Below are 24,736 nucleotides of genomic sequence, written 5' to 3'. Positions count from 1 at the left end.
GAGTGTGGCGTTGTCCACAAGAGTGGCAAATAGTGGAGTCAGGCAACAAAATCGAAAACTAACTCTGGGCATCATAGTGTGGCAAGCAATAGGCAACAATGACACTACCCTTAATTGTCATATGTCAGGGAAACAGAACAATGCAAAACACATTCAAAACACATTACAACTAATCCCACTGCCATTTCTGCAAAGTCAGAGTGATGTGTTCCTCAAGCAGGAAAATGCTTGTGCACACACTTAACCCATTACTCAATGGACATGATGATGATGATGATGATGACGATGATGATGATGATGACGATGATGATGATGTCCCATACTCCGAGGAGTGTAGGGGATGTTGCGGGAGACCTGTACTGCTGTACTAAGCAAGGTCCTAGTGGAGGTGGTTTGCCATTGCCTTCCTCCGATTGTAATGGGGATGAATGAAGATGATATTTGTCAACTCATCTGGCCAGCACACTGCCCTGTTCAGTTTATGTGGGACATGGTGAGCTGACTCACCTTAATCCCTTACTTAATTGTGACAACATGTGGAAGTAGTGGAGACCAAATATCTCAAGCTGACATTCGACATCTCAATGACTGTCTCTGTCAAGATGTATATGTGAGGGGGGATAAAGGAAATCCCGGGTTTTCCCCATATATCTTGCTTAAAAATAAACTTTCTCTCAGGTGAAAATATACTACGCCCCGGGTGAAAGTAAATTTTTACCATCTCAAGTGATAAAATACTTTCCCTTGGAGGTGTCAAACTTATCTATCAATCCTTTGCATTGTAAAGGTTTTATACATCAGTGCAGAAATACCTGGTAATTTTGGGAATGAAACCTAGCAAAAAATAATGCATTTTGGAAATATCTTTGATCCATTGTAACATTAAGAAAGAATAAATCTGAATTCCACCAAATACAGCATGGTAGTTTTCAAAGCACTGAAATCAAGACTGTGCTGTGCGACACGCCTTTAGCAACCGATAATAGTTCATGTCACTTGACCTTTCCATCTAATTACAGCAGTTATTCAGATATTACACACGACGTAGTCAGCCAACAGTACTATCACTGTTAGGTAGCGTGAACACACAAGTTAATGGTTTCAGTTAATATACATACAGTAGCCTTACAAGAAAAGATAAGCTTTCACATATAATTTTGGCTGTCAAAAATTTTTTGATGGTTTTTTCCCACCGAGGGTGTGGTTTTGCAGGATCCTAAGAGCACAGCTAAAATTACAGCAGCTGAATATTTCTGACAGGTACAATAATAAATTTCACTGCTGGGTACCAAACATTTCACAGGCTACCTGGCTGAATACATGTTCCATTGAGCACTTTGACTTTTTGTATAGAAACGTCAATTACATGTTAAATTGCTCAAGAACTCACCTCATACTTTTTTTTGAAGGATAATTATGCCAGGTTTCTGCCTAAGTTCACAGTGCTTTCCTAAGTTTAATAAACACAACAGATGCACATAACAGACGCTTTAGTTATCTATAGTATATTCTCCTTCACAATTTAGAATAGGCTGCCAATGCCAGGGTAACTTATCGTGTCCGTGAGAGTAGAAATCATGTAGTTTTGAGGCAAAGAACTCACAGAATCATGTTCAGAAAGCATTTTCGTCGGGAAAAGAAGTTCCTTGAAGGTTGTTCAACAGAGAACACGAAAGGCGAAAATTTGAGGATGCAAGATCAAGTGAACAAGGTGGGTTCAGAATAACTTCTCAATCCAACTCCCATATAGCATTTTTTGTCAGTCTAGCAGAATACATGTGATATCATGGAGTAGCACCACTTCACACATTGTTCCTGGTTGTCATATCAGATTTCACCAACAAGACAGTTGTTGACAATAAATGAGAGTAGTGATAGTTACACCTCAGGGAAGCAAATCGTAGTTTACAGCATCACTGGTGTTCCACCAGACGTATAACATTATCTTTTGCAGATGCATGCAGGTATTTTAATGGGGTGGTGTTGCTTTGTTTGGGCTCAATCAACCCTTTCTTTTCCTTACATTAGTATTAAGACACCATTACTCATCAACAGTAATGATACAGGACAGTAATGATACAGGATAGTACTGGTCGGTGTTGTTGAGAAGCCTATTGATAACAAATAATTAGAGATGTGTATATGGCCACCAGCTAACTTTTGTGATTTTGGATTAGAGCATGTGGTACCCACAGACCCAATTTTAAGAATCTTCCCCAATGCTTGCAAATGTTCACGAAGATGGAATGATCACAGTTCACCATATGTGTCACTTGCCGAGTACACTGACGTGCATCATTGTGGATTAATGCATTTAAACGATACCTTGAATGTCTTCCTGCAAATGGAGAGTCACTTATTTAAAAAACTATCCTCCTTAATATAAGAAAACCATTTTTTCTTATACGTCAGAAATGTTCCAATTTCTCCACTAGGCACTCCATTTTCTAGTGTTCACAGCTTCACTCACTATCTCCAAAAGACAAAATGACAATATGTAAACTCAAATAGCAACAGTGAACCACAAATAAAAAAATGAGAATCCATAAATAAACCCATAGCAATGGGAACATCAACATGAAAAACAAAAACACTGGACTTATGCACCAACCTATTATTTTTTGCCATCGTTACTGCATAATCTGTACTGTATGAAAGAACCAAAATAAAAACGAAAAAATAACCTTGAAGTCTGGTCTTTTTCAGGGTGTGTTACCCTTTAAGATGTATCAAACACAGATGTGACAGTAAAATTTTAAATACTGGCATAAATGGCTGGTTTTCTGGGCCTAAAATTTTTCTAAGTGTTTGACCCTCAAAGTGTTAAGTTTTTAAACACAGTCAAACAGTGATTTAAGACAGTCATCGCATATTCTCACACATAACATAATTCGCCTCTTGCAAAAGGAAATTTACTTTAAAATAATGCTTCTCAAACCACCATTCACAATACTTTCCTGTAACCTGTTAGAAATGTAAACAGTTGTGACATCACATTCTTTGAAAGCAGTTTGTTGTTGTGAAGTACTGTGTAGTCTTTGTCTTAAAGCCTCTGACACATTTAGCTGTTGACTGACAATTGTGTTTTGTTGCTGTAAATGGTACATTTCTTTGCAGCAAACATTTTATTTTGGTCTTATTCTCTCATTTATGTTTTACTGCTGCAGTATTATTCTGCAGCAGGTGGCTAAAGTAAAATTCTTTGTTGGAATATCAGTTCTTACCGGCTGGAATCACAAAAATTTAACTGAAAACTAAACCAATGTAAAATTCCTGAAAATCTCAGGATTTTCTCAGATGAAAAACATTCCCACATTTCTCCAGAGGAGTATACACCCTGTCTATGCATGATTACAGGACTGCATTGCTGCTAGAGGAGGCGATGTAATAAATACTCTTCAAGATAACCTCTTTACTGGTGCATTATCCTATAAATATGACATGTCATTCTATAATCATTACAACATGTCAATAAAACTTTATTCATGTGGGACAACTCTAAAGGAGTGATAATTTTTCATTTGTGTAATTTAGGAATGTGTCAGTACGTGCAGAATTCCATCTGAATGAAAACCCATTTATAATTAAAATTTTTCCATGTAGCTTGTTTTCATCTTTATCATGTCGCTTAATGGCTAAGTGGCTAAGAGTCAAACTACAAATCCAAAGATCCAGAACAATATTTATTAAGTAATGGGATTTTTTTTCTATCACTTTTCATTTATTCCCCTTCCAATAATGATCTGCTTAAAAAATTCCGAGTTTCACTGCGGTTTGGAATCTAAAACTGTCTGTATAACTGGCTGCTTGCATGAAGGCAACAGCACGTCATGACCAATAGGATCATATCTAGCAATGCATTGTATTGTTCAAACCAACCTTCAAACTGAGGACAGTTTTTTGTAGGAATATTATCCTTCAGATCAAGTGAAAATCAGGTAAAAGTAAAATCATGTGTAAAAAAAATTTTGTCATGTAACTGCCCATCTTGAATCGTAGTACAGGGAGCAATCTTCAGAGCTACACGTGTATCGTAGAAAAAAAAAAAAAAAAAAAAAAAAAAAAAAAAAAAAAAAAAAAAAAAAAGGGTCATGTAACTGCCCATCTTGAATTGTAGTACAGGGAGCAATCTTCAGAGCTACATGTGTATTTAAGCATGTCAGTACTTTTAAAAACTGCAAAATATCCATTAAGTAATACATTACATATTACACATTTTACTTTAAGGACAAAAAGATGGTTAAAAAAGAACTAGACAAAGCCATAGAACTACTATGTACCAGACAGATGTTGCATTTGCAGGTGATGAACAGAGGTTGTAATTACTGTAGCTATAAATTCACAAGTGACTTTTCCCTTGAAAATATGAAATTAAGGCAGTAGACACACACATTTTTACTTGCTTTACACAAAAATACTATATAATAATGGGATCTTGGCCAATAATACAATGGATAGAAAAAAACTAGGAGCTACTTTATCAAAATATTAACAAACTGAGGACACAGAGCAATAGAAGATAAAGCTTGCAGTTGGAAGTAAGTAAAACACATCTGCACAAAAACAGTTACTAGAATAAAGTAAAATTATTAGTTCAAAAGGAATTTCATACATAATGTGTTCCTGATGGTAGTAATTAAGAAGAAGCCCCAAATTGAAATTATTTGGCTATCATAGGTGACACATCTGCTTTTTGAATACAGCTATATATTCATGGCTAGGACAAGATGAATCAATTCAGTACATTTTTATAACGTAACATTAGTGACAGGGACAAATGTATGCAATACTGTTGGGCTCCCTTCAAAAGGAAGTAATTAAATCCTGTAGTAAGAAAAGAACCTTGATTACTATCAGAATAAGAGAGGGATTTTTCGATATGAAAGACATCTAGCAGTACAAAATGTTGGGGCTACATTACACTTGCATAGGCTGACTTAAATTCTAATCAACAAGAACCAATGGTTACATAAATCATGATGTATATTACATTGTTATAAATCAATATATTTTCCTTCAAATAAAGCTCTACTTCATGGTATTCCACATAACTCAAGTATTTAGTGCCACTCAGATGCAAATACTACCTGTAATCATTTCGGAAGGCTCCATAAAAGGATAACAAAAAGTCACCAAGGAATTTTTTTAAATTATTACTCTTTTCTACTGTAACTGGTATCACATATCAACATGTCACTCACCTCCAATTTCAGGGAGTTTGTCTGACTTTCCTCCCAGCCAGAACTGAACTATTACATGCAAAACGAAGCATATCAGTGAACCTATACCAAATATAAGGAAAGTATCTGCTCCACCATACTGATCTATCAGTACACCTCCAATTAAACTTCCGATGGACACTCCTGCAACAAAAACAAAATGAAATTCAATTTCCATAAAATATTTTACTTTACTGCAAATGTAGGCAAAATATAACATCAGAAGTTTCCTAATTCTAGGCTTCTGTATATATTAGAGCGAAGATTTCACCAAAAATACTTTTGCAATTTATATGTTTTCATACTTCATCTGCAAAGGTAGTTACTTTTTTCCAAATCTACACAGAAAAAAATACACTGACAGTAATCAATCACATCAACATCATATATAGCCACCATATGGTGCAATTTCTGTTGAGGAGCTAAAACAAATTGATACAACATATAATACGACACAGAAACAATACGCATCTGTGCTGAACCTAGTTCTGAATAAGAAAAATCCATTGGGATCACAAATCAAATGGTAATTATTATTATTATTATTATTATTATTATTATTATTACACACACACACACACGCGCGCGCGCACACGCACACGCGCGAGCCCGTGCGCACATGCGCATGCAAACTACACTAGAAAAGGTTAAGAAGCAAAGTGTTATGTCCTCCGGTGCCCACCACACAATATCCCTTTGTAAAAAGCAGTGTCACTCGTTGCATAGTCAGAATGCATAGCCATTCAGCAAGACTGCTACAAACAGCTGCCCCAAGGGGGCACTACGTTGCCACGTCTTCCATGTATGCAAATTGCCCATTGGATGACACCATATTCCATGGAAGAACAATGAGCAAGCAGCTAGTTATCCTGGCTGACAGCTGCCAATCGTGAGGACTGAGTTTATTCATCCATGTTATAAAATAACCAGTGCTGCCAGGCTTCTACAGTCAATCTATGCTCAGTCCACAACATGACCAGTCCATGGATGGAGACCACACTAAGAAACCAGTGAGCTACCATCTACAGCAATCAATGGAGAATGGAACCACCACCAGTACAGTGGACCTCCAGGAAGTCATCTCAGAATATAACTTGGTAAATATGAACTTTTAAGAAGCACTATCAGGCTTGTACCGACTTAGTTATTGGAGGTCACCTGCTCCAAGAAGTGCTATTTGTGTCCATTCGTACCAGAGTTCTGTCTGAGTGTTCAACTGAACGATGTTAATATACTCAGATTATTTATTAGTGTAGTTGTCTCCAATACTGCACTGGCCCAGTTGTACTGAGCTGATGAGCTACTCGACATACAGCCACGTCACAACACAAAGTAATGGGGGATCGACCACTCTCCCTCTCCAAATGCAATCAAGTGACAGGAAAGAGATTAAACTGCTATTATAATCAAATTTCTCATTAAATAAAGCAACACCTCTAAAATTTTAAGCAGACTATGCTCTGGAGGTGGAACACAGAACATACACATAGGAAGTATAACATCATCGCCTGTAAGCAGCTTAAGGTCTGGATTTCATTATAATTTCATTCTTCAAAAGCTGCAAGATCAACTGTCCCCGTCGATATTTATCAACGCCTGTAAGCAGCTAAAGGCCTGGATTTCATTATAATTTCATGATGAAACTACTGTTGTACATATCTAATAGCAACCATTTTTGAAGCAACAGCTATACCACACCAAACAATGCTCCGCAGTGTAATCCACAACTGGGTGACTTAGTTTGTTCCCGGTCACATGCCATTAAAATGTTGTACAGTAGCTGTAAACTAGACAGGTGATATGACTTCCTTCAAATGCAGCCCTTTTCTAAAATGCCAGTAACAGAGATGGTATGCTAGTGACAGAGACGGAATAGGGAGTGGTTTATGGGACAGTTTTGACCTCTGTGTCTTCATTGGTGGTATGATCCATGGGCAGATGTATAGGTTCAGGAGAGAGAGAGAGAGAGAGAGAGAGAGAGAGAGAGAGAGAGAGAGAGAGAGAGAGAGATCATAATTTAAGTTGGGTGGGAAGGGTAATTTTGCTTAGGAACAGATGGGAAGGGTAATTAGAAGGAGCTTCCTCATTTTAGGACTCAGCAAGTGAGAGACAAAGATTTGACAGAGAATGCTGTACAGTCATTACAGTCACGTGTGATATTCTATGAAAATGAGGGTGATCCTTTGTGTCTCATCTCTGATCTTTGTGTCTCATCTCAGGTGTTCAATCATGTGGGAGATCCATTTTTGAACATTGTGACAAAAGCGTCAGTCTGCAGAAGCCTAACTGATACTTGAAGAGTGATTGTTTCTCAGTGCAGATGAGGCACCACAAGTGATCTGGCAATATAGGAGTGACTTTTCGGCATATAATGGGTGACAGCTGTCAAAATGGAAGAACTTTTACTGACTGACATATTCAATGTGAACAGAAAAAGAAGGAAGATTAGGGCTCACACATAGCATTGAGAAGGAAATTAAGAGATGACAATGATTGAATTGTGGCATCAACAGAGCAGTCATCTGCACCCATACAAAGTCCCTATTTTTACGCAGTCCAATTTTTTCACAATCCAATCTAGCCACTGACACGAATGATGATGACAGCGCAAACATCCAGTCCCCTGGCAGAGATAAATCGCCAACCTGGCCGGGTATCGAACCCGAGACCCCGTGATCCAGAGGCAGCAACGCTAGCCACTAAACCACGAGCTGTGGACAAAATTAAGAGAGACAAAGCACAAGCTTAGAATGAGGATAGAGGGGTAAGGAATTGGGTCACATCTTCTATGTCATTTTCATAGGAATGATCCCAGCATTTCCTTTAAGGTGGTTAGGAAAACCTAAATCTGGGTGGCCAAGTGAGGATTTGAATTGTCACCCATTCGAATGTGAGTTCAGCATCTTACCACTCCACTATTTCTCAAGGGAGAGGCCTGCCTTGAGTGGGCCGTGAGGTTGTAGCCAACCATCCAGAGTCAAAGAGCAATAAGAAAATAGAATTAGAGAAAAGCCATAGCCTGGTCTTACTTTGAATTCAGATTATAAAGATGTCATATCAATGAATCTAACAATACCAACTTTGCACATTTATTCGCGAGTGATTTTTTCATGTAGCAGTTGGTCTGGATGAGGATATTGTTATCTGTAACTACCAGGAAAGATGTGGTTGGTTTTCAGCCAACTTGGCTATGGAAAAGGTAATGTCTAGTGATGGTAAAATAGTGTATCCTGGGGACATGGAGTGGCAGCAGTCAAAAACAACAATGGCAAGTACAGCACCAAACAATAAAGACAAAGGAGCTGTGGGGGCCATTGGAGAAAATAAGAACTTACTCTTGTTCCAGTTTAACTGTTGCACTCTGTACACACTGATTAATATTATCAGTGGAAGATGCACACTTAGAATATTTACCAACAGCACTGCTACTATCTTTAAGTTAAAAAACTGTGAACTATATAGGAAATTCAGAATGACGCAAATGGAATTTCCAGGTGGCATATTGGATAGCAGATCAAACCATGATAATATTTGTCAATAGGAAAATAAATACTGTGTTACTTGGACAAAGAATAATTAACACACCTCTGGATTTGGTCACATCAACTAATTGCATCTAGGGTAAATACTATGGAGTAGACAAACAAAACCACGTGTACTGAGAGTGAACACATGATTTCAGTTAACTGGGAAAATTCTGGGGACTGTACTTTTATCAGAAAGGGAGACCATAGATAACACTCCTTTAAATAAAGTCCTTGTATATAAGACCCTTGAAGTAGTCCTGAAGGGAGAAATCAGAAAATAGTGTGTGCACCAAAGTAGGCAGACATTATGATTGGAAAAGAAGAGACAGCAATGATTAATAGTATGACATTATCTTCGCTGTATATTGTACAAGCTTTCAAAGAGGATCACAGAAGAGATGTGGCAATGCAGGCACAGGTGTATTATAGGTGCGCAGGAGTGGGCAATGAGAAATCAGACTGCTTGATCAGGAAAACAACAACAACCACCTACCTCTATCATTACTATAATGTTTCGGAGAATGTTCAGTAACAGGAACCGTCCAATGTTGAGAAAAGTAATGAAGCAATGCTAATATGTACAATACCATATACCATCAAAGAAACAGGTGTAGAATATATACTGGACATAAAGACGCACAGAGATAACACTGTATTATGAATGTGCAAATATTAATTGTTTGTAACTATAGATGACTTACCTATTCCTTCAAATGACGCACCAACAAGACCTTGTACTGTTGCTTCTGTTCCAGGTGGTGAAACAATGCTTGCGTATGAAGTCATGGCTGAGTAAAATATTCCAAATGTAAGACCTTGGAAAAGTTCAATTGGCAAGCACCACCATGGATTTGTAAGAAAATAATACAGAATAAAGCGGACTCCAAATGCCAGTAAAACAAGAGACATTGCATGTATGTGACCAATCTTGCGTAATATATGCCCTGAAACAATTAAGTCACCAATTGATATTTGTTACAGTCAGTTTACTGTTCAGTTAGGTAAAGGAAAATATACCTTTTATTTAGGAATAATATTAAAGCAGTGAAATAAAACATTACACATTAGTCATTAACAACAGATAGATACTGTAACTTCCCAATTATATAACAGTATACATGACATTTTATAATAAGGCTCATTATTACTTGTTCTACAAAATTGTGCCACACTCACAGAACATGCTCTTTGACACAGCTGACTGGATTTAGAAAACTACTTTCCCAGATGAGCTTAAGACTTTATTTACAAATGCTCTGAAAAGAACTGCGAGAAATAAAATTTTGGTCAAATAATATACATATGTAACAATAGTTAACAGCTATGAAGTAGATTGGTCTATATCAGGACCAGCAGTATATTCACATAAGATATTAGATACTTTACTGTTAATCTCAATCCTATCCCCTCACACTGGGTTCTCTTAGTTAAGGTGAGAACAGACTCCCATCAAGCCCTTTGAAAAAAAAAAACTGTAGAGTTCTTCCTGGGTGTCATTTCAGGAATTCAAGGACGACCCTAGATTTCCTGCTCTCAACTTACAACTTCAAATCTCAAAATGGAAAATTTGTACAATGGATACAGAGGTGGTAACTCTGATGAGGAGTCCATCATTACATCCTGTAATGCATTGGAAACTAGGACTCTGGGGAGTCCCAACATTTGCAGTGATCTACATCTTCATTTACATGTATACTCCACTAGCCACCAAGCGGTGTGTGGCGGAGGGCACAATTCCCCCTGTGTTCCACTCGCGGATCGCACTATTTCCCTTAACTTTGAATGATGATCATTACGCGATTTGAAAGTTGGTGGTAGTAATATATGTTCTACATCCTCGGTGAAGATTGTATTTTGGAATTTAGCTAGCAGCCCCTTCTGTTTAGCGTGTAGTCTATCAGCAAGTGTGTCCCACTTCAAACTTTCTATGAGATTAGTAACGCTCCCACGATGGCTAAATGTACCAGTCACGAATCTTGATGCTCTTCTTTGGACCTTCTCAATGTCTTGAATCAAACCCAACTGGTAAGGGTCCCACACAGACGAAGAATACTCCAAGACTGGACAAACTAACGTATTGTAAGCTATTTCCTTTGTTGAAGGACCACATCGCTTCAGGATTCTACCAATAAACCGCAATATAGAGTTCGCCTTACCCGTTACTTGTGTAATCTGATCATTCCGTTTGAGATCATTTCGAATAGTCACACCCAGATACTTGACCGATGTTACCGCTTCCAAAAACTGATCATTTATTTTGTACTCATATATTAATGGGGATTTTCACCTTGTTACATGCAGTAGGTTACACTTACTAATATCGAGAGATAACTACCAGTCATTACACCACACATTTATTTTCTACAAATCCTCATTGATTTGTTCACAACTTTCATGTGATACTACTTTCCTGTAGACTACAGCATCATCGGCAAACAGTCTAAGGCCACTGTCAATACCATCAACCAGATCGTTTATGTAAATTGTAAAAAGCAGGGGACCTATTACGCTGCCTTGGGGCACATCTAAAGTCACTCTTGTTTCTGTTGAAGTTACCCTGTTCAGGACGACATACTACTCCCTGTCTGTTAGAAAACTTTCTATCCAGCCACATATGTCATTGACTAGACCTTAAGCGCGCACTTTTTGTAGCAAGGGACAGTGCGGAACTGAGTCGAATGCCTTTCAAAAGTCAAGAAATATAGCATCAACCTGGGAGCCAGTATCTAGAGGCTGTTGTATATCATGCACAAAGAGAGCCAGCTGTGTCCCGCATGGCTGCTGTTTCCTAAAACCCTGCTGGTTTCTGCAGATGAGCTACTCATAGTCTAGAAAGGTCATTATGTCTAAATACAAAATATGTTCCATGATTCTACAACAAATTGACGTCAGTGAAATTGGCCGGTAATTATGTGCATCCGATTTTCTACCCTTGTTATAGATTGCTATGACCTGGGCCTTCTTCCAGTCCCGTGGAACTTTTCCGCCGTTCCAATGATCTCTGATAAATGACGGATAAGAGTGGTGCTATATTTGTAGCATAGTCAACATAAAATCTTACGGGGATACCGTCTGGGCCAGATGCCTTTCTGGCGTCTAAGGATCTTAACTGTTTTACAATCCCAGATACACTAAACACTATATCAGCCTTCCTTTCGTTTGTTCGATAATTGACATGGGGAATGATGCTGCAGTCCTCTATCGTAAACACGTTTTTGAAAGCTAGGTTTAGAATTTCGACTTTCTGTTTATCATCATAAGTTACATTACCCGTACTGTCTGCAAGAGAAGGTATTGAATTATTTGTAGCGTTAATAGATTTTATGTACGACGAAAATTTTTTGGGGTTATTTTTAGAATCTGCAGATAAAATATTGCTTTCAAATTCGTAAAAGAGTCTCTCACTGTCCTTCTGACAACTGCTTTCATTTCACGCAATTTCTGTTTGTCAGCAGAGCAGTGACTACGTTTAAAATGACTGTGCAAAATTCTCTGCTTTCTCAGCAACTTCCTAATATGTTTGTTGTACCAATGTGGATCCTTTCCCTCCCCTATACTTTTGCTAGGCACGTACTTCTCTAGCACATGGTGGACAATACCTTTAAATTCCGACCAAAGATGCTTAATATCTTTGTGTCCCACGGTGAATGCTTGGAGCCGACTATGAAAATATTCATTAATGACACTTTTATTTGTTTTTGAAACAATAAAATTCTAGGCTGTAACTTCCTCAAAAAGATCAGGCCTGTTTGTCGCCAAGATATCTAATATGTTCCCATCTCGAGTTGGTTTTATAACCAATTACTCAAGGTTGTATGTTGAGAGCACTCCTAGGATAACTTCACATGAATCTTTGCTTCAGCCTCCAGTGATAAACGTGTAATTTTCCCTGTCAATGGATGCTAGATTAAAGTCTCCACCTATAACTAATGGATAATTTGGCTATTTACTTCCTATATACTCAAGACTTTCCCTGAAATGTGCTGCGACGTTTGTTGCAGATGCTGGCAGTCTATAAAAACATCCTATACAATGGTCAGTCCTTGTCTGATTGACAGCTTTATGCAGACTATTTCACAGTCAGTTGCAGTATCGATCTCAACTGCGTTTAAACAGCTTTTAACTGCAATGAACACACCACCTCCCATAGCATCAGTCCTATCCTTCCTAAACATTGTCCAATCAGAGTTCAAAATTTAACTGCTTTTTATGGCTAGTTTCAACCAGCTTTCAGTACCTAATACAATACCGTTTATTTCGGAGATTAACTTGGGGATCTTGCCACAGACACTTTGACAATTTACCAACACGAGATTAAGCATATTTAAATCCTTTGGAATGACCTGTTTAGGTGAACTAACAAGTTTTACAATTGGCACACCCACATCAGTGTCATGAACTGGTAATTTTTTGGGCCAGCGGTTTATTTCCCATGGGGAGGAACCTAATCTAAAACACCCATGTGCACGACACAAGTACTGTGCTACCCATGTAGCTGCTTCCTGTGTGTAGTGCACACCTGATCTATCGAGGGGTGTCCTACAACCTTCCACCGCATAGCGTAGGTTGAGGAATCTACAACCATGAAGAGATGGACTATACTGAAAAGCCTCTCATGCCAGGTGTGAATTACACTTTTTGTGCAAAAATAACTGCACCGGTGAACATTCATTCCCAACTGTGTATAGTCTATGGAGAAACATGTATGATCATACAACATGTGCGCAAATTGTGCAGAGAATTCAAAGCTGCCATCAGTTTCAGATGAAACGATTGCAAAAGTGGGAGAAGCTATGCTGACAGTTTGGGATTTCTGCGAGGTGATCCCTGATATCAGTGAGACCAGCACAGACAAAATTTTGACAGAACTTTTGGGGTATGCTAAGGTTTCTGCAAGGTGGGTCTCAAGAATGCTTAAGGAAGACCACAAACGTAAATGTGTGGCAGCAGCCAATGAATTTCTTAAGGCCTTTGCAACTGAAGGCACGGAATTCTTGGACTCTTGTCACTAGGGAGGAGACCTGGGTCCACTACACAACACTGGAAACGAAACAACAGTCCTGGCAGTGGAAACATCCAGCATCACTGAAGCCACAGAAGTCTAAGCAAACATCGTCAGCCGGCAAATTATGGTAAGCATATTTTGGTACAGGAAGGGATTACTCTTGTGTGAATTCCTTTCTACTGGTACAACAATCAATGTGGGCCACTACAGTGAAATGTTGAAGAACCTTTATCGTATGATCCAAAACAAGAGTAGAGGCATGCTCAAGAAGGGTGTGGCTTTCCATCGGAACAATACTCGTCTGCACATTGCATATGTCACAACCAATATAAACAACAAATGTGGATGGGAAACTACCTCGAAGCGACACATTTCACAACCAGAGAGGAGCTGAAAGAAGAGGTTTTAAGCTACCTTCGAGATGAGTGGGAGATTCTACAATGCAGGCCTACAGAAGATGGCACACCACATGCAAAAATGATTGATCTCAATGGCGATTATATTGAAAAACAGGTAAAAAGTCTAAGCTTTTCACACATGTATTATTCAGTGTCAATAAACATGTTTTTCATTATGAAAAATAATTGGAACTATATTTTACGAACAATCCTTTTAGTTGAAAGCCTTGGTGTATTTTGTTATTATATTACATCAAAACGACATTGGTAAGCTAAATGAATAAATCAATATGAGCCAATATTTTATGTTCTTCTGGGTCCACTGCATAATATACGTCTTTTAATGATACTGTGTGATTATAATTCTCAGTGCATTGTTAAGTTTGATTGGTTTTATTTTTACAATATGCCTATTTTGGCTGAAGTGCATCATCAGGTTATCTGTAAGTAAACCGTAAATAATTTTGGTACTTATTTCTAATTTTGTATGTAATTATCAAAAGAGCTTCATTATTATTCATTTTTACATAAGCCTAACAATCGAAAATCCAGGATTTTTAAAGGATAGCTGCTACTCAGCATATAGTGGAGATGCTGAGTTGCAGATAGGCACAACTGAAAGATTGTCACAAAATCAGCTTTCAGCCAACAAGGCCTTTGTCAAAAATAGACAACAGACCTGGTCTGGCTTAAGCTGCTAGAGACTGTGGTCATGTGTATATGAGCTGCAAGTGTGTGTGTGTGTGTGTGTGTGTGTGTGTGTGTGTGTGTGTGTGTGTGTGTGTGTGTGTGTGTGTGTGTGTTGCCTATTTTCGACCAAGGCCTTGTTGGCCGAAAGCTTATTTTGTGGTTGGTTTGGAGGAGGAGACCAAACAGTAAGGTCATCGGTCCCATCGGAGCAGGGAAGGATGGGGTAGGAAGTCAGCTGTGCCCTTTCAAAGGAACCATCCCAACATTTGACTGAAACAATTTAGGGAAATCATGGAAAACCTAAATCGGGATGGCTAGATGCGGGTTTGAACTGTTCTCCCAAATGCGAGTCCAGTGTGCCAACCACTGTGCCACCTCACTCGGCATTTATTTTGTGACATTCTTTTAGTTGTGCCTATCGGCAACTCAGCATCTCCGCTTTACATAAGTCTGATGGTTTTTGTCATCCATGTGATAACAGTAGTTGTGTCACAGTCTGTTTGCTTGTTAATTACATTCCTTTGACGATAATAATGGTTGATCATCTAATCAACTTATTAGTTTATGTAGTTATCAGATTATATTCTTTATATCAGTATTTTCATGACATCTTACTTGACAGTGATATTGTGTTAATACAGGCAGTTCTGTTTATCACTGCTGTTATGTAGCTGTTGATCTTTGCTACTTTTTATTTTTCCATGTGTTAAACGTACATCAATATATTTTCCTTTTTATAACTGCTCATATTTTCTTGGTTATTATTTATTTTACTTGTTATTTGCATATTCCTATGACATCGCAGCAAACTGTGACTGTAATCTTTTTTCATACACAAATTTCAGTATAGTCAGTCTTTAGTCCCACATTTGTTTGTATGCAATTATAAATGTAATTAAACATTTCTTTCTGATTATTTATGGGCTATATTTTTTAAATTAATTTTCATACTTGTGTCTTTCTACCTGCTTGTTGACAGGTTTTCCACTGATGATATATGGTTGTGGTATTGTTTGTTTGAATCTATATCTTGTTGTGAATGCAGGACTGCAATAAATACTACATATGTCAAGATGAGTAGACACCTCACCATTAGATACCAAGGACATGTTAAAAACAGTGACAACAATCCATTTACATTTTCCCACCACCTAAAGACCGAACAGCACACAATAAATAATGCAGAATAAGCTACTTAAATTTTACATATAATACCACTAATGAACATTGGAAACCTATGTACACACACATTAATACCTACAGAAAACACTAAATGAGCAAACTGACCTGAAACAGAAACAATGCATTGAAAACTTTATTAAAATTATGCATGAGGACAATGGATAGATATACAAAAACAAATGATATGAGACTACTAGAGATTACATCATAGCTAGAGGCACCCGTTTTTCAAAAAGTGTGAAATCATGAAATTTTACAAATTTTGCTCAAAATGCAAAGCTATTTACCTTAAAGCAAAATAACAAAATATTCAACGACATTGTGTGGAATCACACCACCTGAAGTTGAGGTTAACGGTAGAAATTCGATTTCAGTGATGGCAATGAACTCTGGATATCAATAACAATTGATTCTACACCACTTCGATATACAAGGTGATTCAGGAGGAATGTCATGTAATTTGTGATATGATTCTGCATGTGAAAGTAAACCAAAAAAGTCCAATGAATATGTGTCCAATTTACGATTATTATGGAACTGGAGTGGGTTGAAGACTACACATATCCACAAATAATATGAAGGCAAGTGTGAATATTACTTACTGAAATGCATGACAGATGACTGATTCATCCTACAAGAGGTATAAAGAAGTCTCCAAGCCATCTCAATGCACTTGTCAAATGTGTTGGAGGGTGTGCTGTGTTGTACATTGAACATCATTTCGGCGGGCTTTAATGTGGGCAACAGTGCCTGTGAAGGAAGTGGCCATTTCTTCACGCGTGTCCACCTTTGTAGCATACACATCCTCCTTTAAACAGCCCCATAAACAGAAGTCTAACTGTGGTTAGGTCGAGTGATCCAGCAGGCCAGTTAATGGGTCTGCCACAGCCAATCCGGTGTTGAGGAAATGTGTTATTCAGATACTGGAATACTTGTCTGGTATAGTGAATCAGTAATCCATTATGCTGCAGGTACATTTGCTGTCATTTTTCTAATCTCATGTCCATGCAGGTAGGTCTTGTAGGGAATGTGCGTATGCTGCAGCTGTCATGTGATTTGGCAGGAACACATGGCCTATCAACAGGTTCAAAAATGGTTGGTTCCAGACTGCAGCGCCTAGAACCACACGGCCACTCCGGCCGGCTATCAACAGGTCATCAAGTATATGACACCAGACCTTTACTGAGAACCTAACTTTGAATCTTATAATAAAAAGGAAAGCTGTTACACACCATATAGAGGAGGTGCTGAGTTGCAGATAGGCACAACAAAAAGACTGTCACAAATAAATGTTTCGGCCAGTAAGGCCTTCATCAAAAACAGATCACACACACACACACACACACACACACACACACACACACACACACGCACACACACACATTACTGCAGTCTTAGGCAACTAAAACCACACTGCAAGCAGCAGCACCAGTGCATGATGGGAGTGGTGACTGCGTGGGGGTAAGGAGGAAGCTGGGCCGGGGAGAGGTAAAGATAGTAGGGTAGGGGTGGTGGACAGTGAAGTGCTGCAGGTTAGATGGAGGGCAGGGGAGAGGTGGAGGGGTGGGGGTAGTGGAAAAGGAGAGAAGTAAAAAGACTGGGTGCGATGGTGGAATGAGGGCTGTGTAGTGCTGGAATGGGATCAGTCAAGGGACTGGATGGGTGAGGACAATGACCACCAAAGGTTGAGGCTAGGAGGGTTACGGGAATGTAGGATGTATTGATACAGGAAAAGTTCCCATCTGTGCAATCCAGAAAATCTTGTGTTGGTGGGAAGGATCCATATGGCACAAGCTGTGAATCAGTCATTAATATGTAGGAGGTCATGTTTGGCAGCGTGTTCAGCAACAGGGTGGTCCACTTGTTTCTTGGCCACAGTTTGTCAGTGGCCATTCATGAGGACAGACATGTTGTTGGTTGTCATGCCCACATAGAATGCAGCACAATGGTTGCAACTTAGCTTGTAGATCACATGACTGGTTTCACAGGTAGCCCTGCCTCTGATGGGATAGGTGATGTTAGTGACTGGACTGGAGAAGTTGGTGGCAGGAAGATTCATAGGACAGGTCTTGCATCTAGATCTATTACAGAGTGTGCAAGTTCAGTGAATGGTGGAATATCACTGTGGGAGGGGTGGGAAGGAAAGTGGGCACGACATTTCTCATTTCAGAACATGGCGAGAAGTAGTCATAATATTGTTATATTCCATCCTGGATTTTCCATTGTTTAACTTTCAATCTTGTTTCCCTAATGTCATGTGGATTCTCCATCGCCCATGTACAAGAATTGCTGGTGTTCCTGATATTTCTGCACGTACATGTAGCCTCATCTGTAAATAAAGTGTATTGCTGATGTCTCTTTGTACAGTACCATACACATAGCTGTCATTTACTTACTGAGTCACTTGGAGCCAGGTGTTGCTCAGGCTGCACACGGAATGGATACAAACCCTCTGAACATAATGTATACCACACTCGCATTTGTGGAATATCAAGCTGACAGCTAAAGCGCAGTGTACTGTTAGTGGGACTTCGCTGTATCATTCCAATAATGTCTTCCCTTTCCTCAACTGACTGGATGGCCTCATGTTCTGATGTTACATGTACACTGGGTAGTGTTCCATATCCAAGTGATGTTTGAAAAACCCTGGAAAATACCCTGGCACAGGGGGTTCATTGATTAGGAAAATATCTCTTGTATTCTGTCACAGCTGCATAGGCACTGCCATTACTCTACCCGTAAACAAACAACATCCCTCCATATTCTGCATGGATGAATGAACGAATGTAGATATTCGCGGACACAATGGATTTGCTCAATTAAATAATACTCACAGCACCTACACAGTATTTTGCTAAGTAATATTCACACTTGTCTTCAAATTCATTCATGGATGTATGCAGTCTCCATTTCCGTAACTATTGAAAATCGGACACATGTTCACTAAACTCCCCCCCCCCCCCCCCCCTCCCTGATGTAGAATCACTTCACAAATTATGTGATTTTCCTTCCAAATCACCCTGTATATCTATATCTGACATCATAACAAGTATAGCTAACTTCATTTCCTGCACAGGGAAGGATGACATTCAACAACGTCTGTCTCATTCTTTGATGTAGCCGTGTATTGTGTGTGAAAAATTGTTGCCAACTGCCAGTGCATTCACTCTGATATTCTGTGATTTGTTTTTGTGCTTCACTATATTAATAAGGTAGCAACAGTTTTTGCTTGAGAAAAAGAATTTTCATCGGAAAGATTTTACATTTTTGACAAAACTGCAAAGATACTTATGTGCAAATACTGCAATATGCTAATTGAGGGCCAGAAAAAGAAAACGTGGCTCAAACATATTAATACCAGTCTTTTCCACAAGAAGAACAAAGGGAGGGTACTAATGGCAATAGGTGTCAAAAGATAAATTACTCTCATGGACACCAGTGCTGCAGCAAAATGAGTAAAAACTGATAAAGAATAATTTATTTTATCAACAAGTCGATCTTTCCTCAAGGCTAATATACCACTGGAAAAAGTTGATCATCCGAAGCTGAGAGAATGGCTGGACAAATACATACCAGGTTTGTGTAATATTACACATTTTTGGAGGGGAAGAAATGCAAATTCAACTAATATTGGTGCCAGTTCAATTGTGGGCCTTCAGAGCAGCAATTTTCCTAGTATTATTAAAAATAGACAGACATTGTTTTGTGTAACAAAATGTAGCTGGAAGTGAAGATAATTTTTTCACGCTTCTCTAGATTCCACCATCCTGCCCCAAAAACTACTCTTCCTTTTATAGCAAGAATGAGATTGCCACCTTGTGAATCAGCAATATACACTTTTTTGTGCTGCCAACTGTCACACGGCAGGAATTTTAAAATGTAGAAACAGAGTTATCTACTCAACCTAACCAAACTGTCACATGTCAGGCTTTTATAATGTTTACAACATGAAATTTTGGGATGATGGGTTGAAGTTGGCAACCCTCTATTTACATGTGTGTGAATTGGCTGCAACGACTCATGAATACCATGTGGTCACTGAATTGGCAATCTGAAGTCCCACAGTCGAACCAATAGCCTTAACTTTTTGTAATATCACTTACTACATTTAAGTGCAAATTTGAATCAAACTGAATATGCTTTCCATATGCAGTACATTAACAATTTTTTTGGTAATGGGTGTGGTAAAATATGTAGACTAGTAAGCTGAATTCACTGAACACAAATGCAATTGCATACACAATACTTGCAGCACAAATAATGACTGAACATCTCCAGAAGTGTTTTCCATTCAATTTCAGCAACCCATGCAAAATAAGTAACTGTGAGATTATACTCTTTTCTCATTCAATGATGTTTAGCACAGGTAATGCATGCTGGATCCGTCATTCATATGAAAGACAAAGAAGTTAATAATTTAATTCCTTATATGGTGTTAAATATTATTCTACTATCAGGTCTACTGACATTTTTAAGGTGCTGGAGTCTTGCCCTCAGCTGGAAGATATCGGGAAGTTTCTGTAACCGGCATCATTGAGGAGGAGGAGGAGGAGGAGGAAAGATTAAAAGAAGCTGTGAAAAAATGAGTGTGTTTCAATTCTTTGTGATGAAACAACAAACACAAAAGGACAGTGTGTGTTGATGGTTCTGATAAAAATACTTAGTTGTGGTGCTGGTACAGTTCAGGTAATTCTGAAACTTGGAATTCAGTACCAAATTGTAGTTTCTATAACTTCACATTCAGCCCATTATGTGGGCAAGTGTGTAAATGCAATTTGGGTTTTACTTTCAGAAGGGTTAGTACACACGCAATGCTGGACCCTTAAATTAAATTTGTTGGGCAATATGTGGGCCATGGAACTCAGTGATTTGAAACACTCTGTTATAAAGGCAAAACACGTCTTCCTTAATAGCTTAAAGAGGAAGAACATATACACTCAGTTCTTTCAGAAATATGAAGATGAACACACGATAGATAAACTTTTCCCTATTCCTTGTGGTTTGGAAGTTTTCAATACCTTGGAGAATATCTAAATGATATAGTAGAATTCACTGAAATTGTTTAAGATAATAGTGTTGCTTTGAACTATTTTAAAGCCTTGACCTTTAACAAAGAAAATAAATTCAGAGTCTAGTTATTTTTCTTGTTGAGCAATTTGCTGCTGACATTAGAGAGCACCAAGATACCACTGATTCATGATCTACTAAGCATTGTGCCCTTTCAAAGAGTTTTAAATTACTATAGGGCACTTCCCCCCCCCCCCCCCCCCCCTCGAGACAACCTTGCATACACTTCAAATTGACAAAGCAAATGCAAGTACATTTAACATACATGTCAAAATTTGTGAGTAGAGCAAACCTGATGAAACTGAACCACTTAACGGAGTGTGAAACAGGAAAGACTGTCATTTCTTCTATTGTCAAACTGTTTGATCCAAGAAACATAATGAGAAGTGATTTAGATAGTGTTCAAATCTCTCAGCTAATGAAGCAGTTTACCATTCAAGCAAGTACTTTCAATGAAAGAATACCTAGCACCATACAAAGTGTTTAGGGATTTAGTTGCTAGTTGTTGTAGTAGAGAAGGTAAAGATGTTGATGTGATTGCTATTCTCCTTTCCCTGAAATTAGGCCCTGGCCATTTTGTGGAAGCTGCAATGAAGGCTTTGTGGACCCCAGTCAGTGATGTTGATACTGAGAAGACATTTTCAACATTTTGTAATATAATTTCTAACACGAGACTGTGACTCCCAGCAATGTGGAAGTCATAGTATCCTTGTCTTTCTGAGTGTTTTGTGGAATATCTACAAAAATGAAAGATGTTTTACAACAAATATACTATCAGTTATTTTTTATTTAGCTTTTTGTGCTGAAAACTTGAAATAAAATTTAACAAAATTATTGACAAAATGACACAAAAATCGGAAAAAATCTACCAAAATAGCTCTTTAAAAATGATGAAATCAGGCAAAAATTTTCACCACACACAGGTGTGTCTAACTATAGCTAAACTAGCTCTTATCCGCTGCTTCGCTCGGATAAGAGTAGTTTTGTTATAATAAGTTGGTTGGTTGGTTTTGGGGAAGGAGACCAGACAGCGTGGTCATCGGTCTCAACGGATTAGGGAAGGATGGGGAAGGAAGTCGGCCGTGCCCTTTCAGAGGAACCATCCCGGCATTTGCCAGGAGTGATTTAGGGAAATCACGGAAAACCTAAATCAGGATGGCCGGACGCGGGATTGAACCGTCGTCCTCCCGAATGCGAGTCCAGTGTCTAACCACTGCGCCATCTCGTTCGGTAACTTATAATAAGTGATGGTGAGTAAATAAACTAGGAATTTTGCGATATGTCTGTCTATATAATGGTGTAGAGATTCATGTATAAACAATGAATGCAGTGCCGCTATGTAGGTATATAATGAATGTGTTTCTATCATTTTATTTATGTCACATTTGAAATCATGCATTATGTTTTCTAATTGTATTTAAAAATGCCTCAACTCATTGCATTCATGCAGAAAGAGCATTTTTAGGAGTTTCTCTGGCTCATATAGTACTGGATGTGAGGTTTTGCCACCAGAGCAACACACGTCAACCTTTTCTCTCATCCATTTTAACATGTTATGGTGCTACAGTTTTAATCTATCCCACTGTGATGACTAATTTATGATTAATGTAGACAGTTAACAGATCATAATCAAATGCATCCTTACTAAAAGTCTCCCTCATTTCACACATAAAGGTACAACTCTCAGTCTTTCATACAGCCTTTAAATAACACCATTGTTCTGAGTCTTCAAGTGTCTCGGAAGCTGAAAGATACACATGATGCTCAGAATCTAAAATGCAATTGGTTTGTCACTGTTCTACTCTGTAGCTCTTGGGCTGAATAATGTTCTGCATCCAAGTTCCAGTGGGCATGAGATTGGTCCAAGGTTTGTTGGATTTGCAGCTGCAGTTCTCTTACAGGGTGTTTCAAAAATGACCGGTATATTTGAAACGGCAATAAAAACTAAACAAGCAGCAATAGAAATACACCGTTTGTTGCAATATGCTTGGGACAACAGTATATTTTCAGGCGGACAAACTTTCGAAATTACAGTAGTTACAATTTTCAACAACAGATGGTGCTGCAATGTGAAAGATATAGAAGACAACGCAGTCTGTGGGTGCGCCATTCTGTACGTCGTCTTTCTGCTGTAAGCGTGTGCTGTTCACAACGTGCAAGTGTGCTGTGGACAACATGGTTTATTCCTTAGAACAGAGGATTTTTTTGGTGTTGGAATTCCACCGCCTAGAACACAGTGTTGTTGCAACAAGACGAAGTTTTCAACGGAGGTTTAATGTAACCAAAGGACTGAAAAGCGATACAATAAAGGATCTGTTTGAAAAATTTCAACGGACTGGGAACGTGACGGATGAACGTGCTGGAAAGGTAGGGCGACCGCGTACGGCAACCACAGAGGGCAACGCGCAGCTAGTGCAGTAGGTGATCCAACAGCGGCCTCAGGTTTCCGTTCGCCGTGTTGCAGCCGCGGTCCAAATGACGCCAACGTCCATGTATTGTCTCATGCGCCAGAGTTTACACCTCTATCCATACAAAATTCAAACGCGGCAACCCCTCAGCGCCACTACCATTGCTGCACGAGAGACATTCGCTAACGATATAGTGCACAGGATTGATGACGGCGATTAGCATGTGGGCAGCATTTGGTTTACTGACGAAGCTTATTTTTACCTTGACGGCTTCGTCAATAAACAGAACTGGCGCATATGGGGAACCGAAAAGCCCCATGTTGCAGTCCCATCGTCCCTGCATCCTCAAAAAGTACTGGTCTGGGCAGCCATTTCTTCCAAAGGAATCATTGGCCCATTTTTCAGATCCGAAACGATTACTGCATCACGCTATCTGGACATTCTTTGTGAATTTGTGGCGGTACAAACTGCCTTAGACGACACTGCGAACACCTCGTGGTTTATGCAAGATGGTGTTCGGCCACATTGCACAGCCGACGTCTTTAATTTCCTGAATGAATATTTCGATGATCGTGTGATTGCTTTGGGCTATCCAAAACATACAGGAGGCGGCGTGGATTGGCCTCCCTATTCGCCAGACATGAACCCCTGTGACTTCTTTCTGTGGGGACACTTGAAAGACCAGGCGTACCGCCAGAATCCAGAAACAATTGAACAGCTGAAGCAGTACATCTCATCTGCATGTGAAGCCATTCCGCCAGACACGTTTTCAAAGGTTTCGGGTAATTTCATTCAGAGACTACGCCATATTATTGCTACGCATGGTGTATATGTGGAAAATATCGTAGTATAGAGTTTCCCAGACCGCAGCGCCATCTGTTGTTGACAATTGTAACTACTGTAATTTCGAAAGTTTGTCTGCCTGAAAATGTACTGTTGTCCCAAGCATATTGCAACAAACGGTGTATTTTTATCGCTGCTCGTTTAGTTTGTATTGCCGTTTCAATATACCGGTCATTTTTGAAACACCCTGTAGAACTAAGCACTAAATCAGACTTATGTTTGGGAAGCTTATAGTAATAATTTTAAATATGGTTCTTGGGCTTAGCATCCAATTTTATTGTTGCATCTACACCAAAACTCTCCAGCTCGGCCAAGTGGTGTTGGAACTCAATATTACAAGCCATGTGCACAATAAAAAAGGATTCGCACTGTCACAAAACATATATCATGTTTTAAA

At 38.9% G+C, this 24,736-nt stretch overlaps 1 protein-coding gene across 2 annotated transcripts in view; it reads right to left on the bottom strand.

Annotated features, from left to right (window-relative positions):
- The window catches only part of LOC126266878 (major facilitator superfamily domain-containing protein 6), a 155,099-nt gene that overhangs the window by 59,158 nt on the left and 71,205 nt on the right, over window positions 1–24,736 (bottom strand). For both annotated transcript variants that reach the window (XM_049971534.1, XM_049971535.1), the window contains exons 7-8: window positions 9,448–9,690; window positions 5,202–5,363 (exon numbers count right to left, since the gene is read on the bottom strand). In XM_049971534.1, the coding sequence (XP_049827491.1) occupies window positions 5,202–5,363; window positions 9,448–9,690 (405 nt within the window). The remainder of the gene's footprint in view (window positions 1–5,201; window positions 5,364–9,447; window positions 9,691–24,736) is intronic.

The sequence above is a fragment of the Schistocerca gregaria genome, chromosome 4 (genome assembly GCF_023897955.1).
Source record: "Schistocerca gregaria isolate iqSchGreg1 chromosome 4, iqSchGreg1.2, whole genome shotgun sequence".
Classification (NCBI taxonomy): domain Eukaryota; kingdom Metazoa; phylum Arthropoda; class Insecta; order Orthoptera; family Acrididae; genus Schistocerca; species Schistocerca gregaria.
Note: the sequence above shows the minus strand (reverse complement) of the source record. Positions and strands in the feature narration are given on the sequence as shown.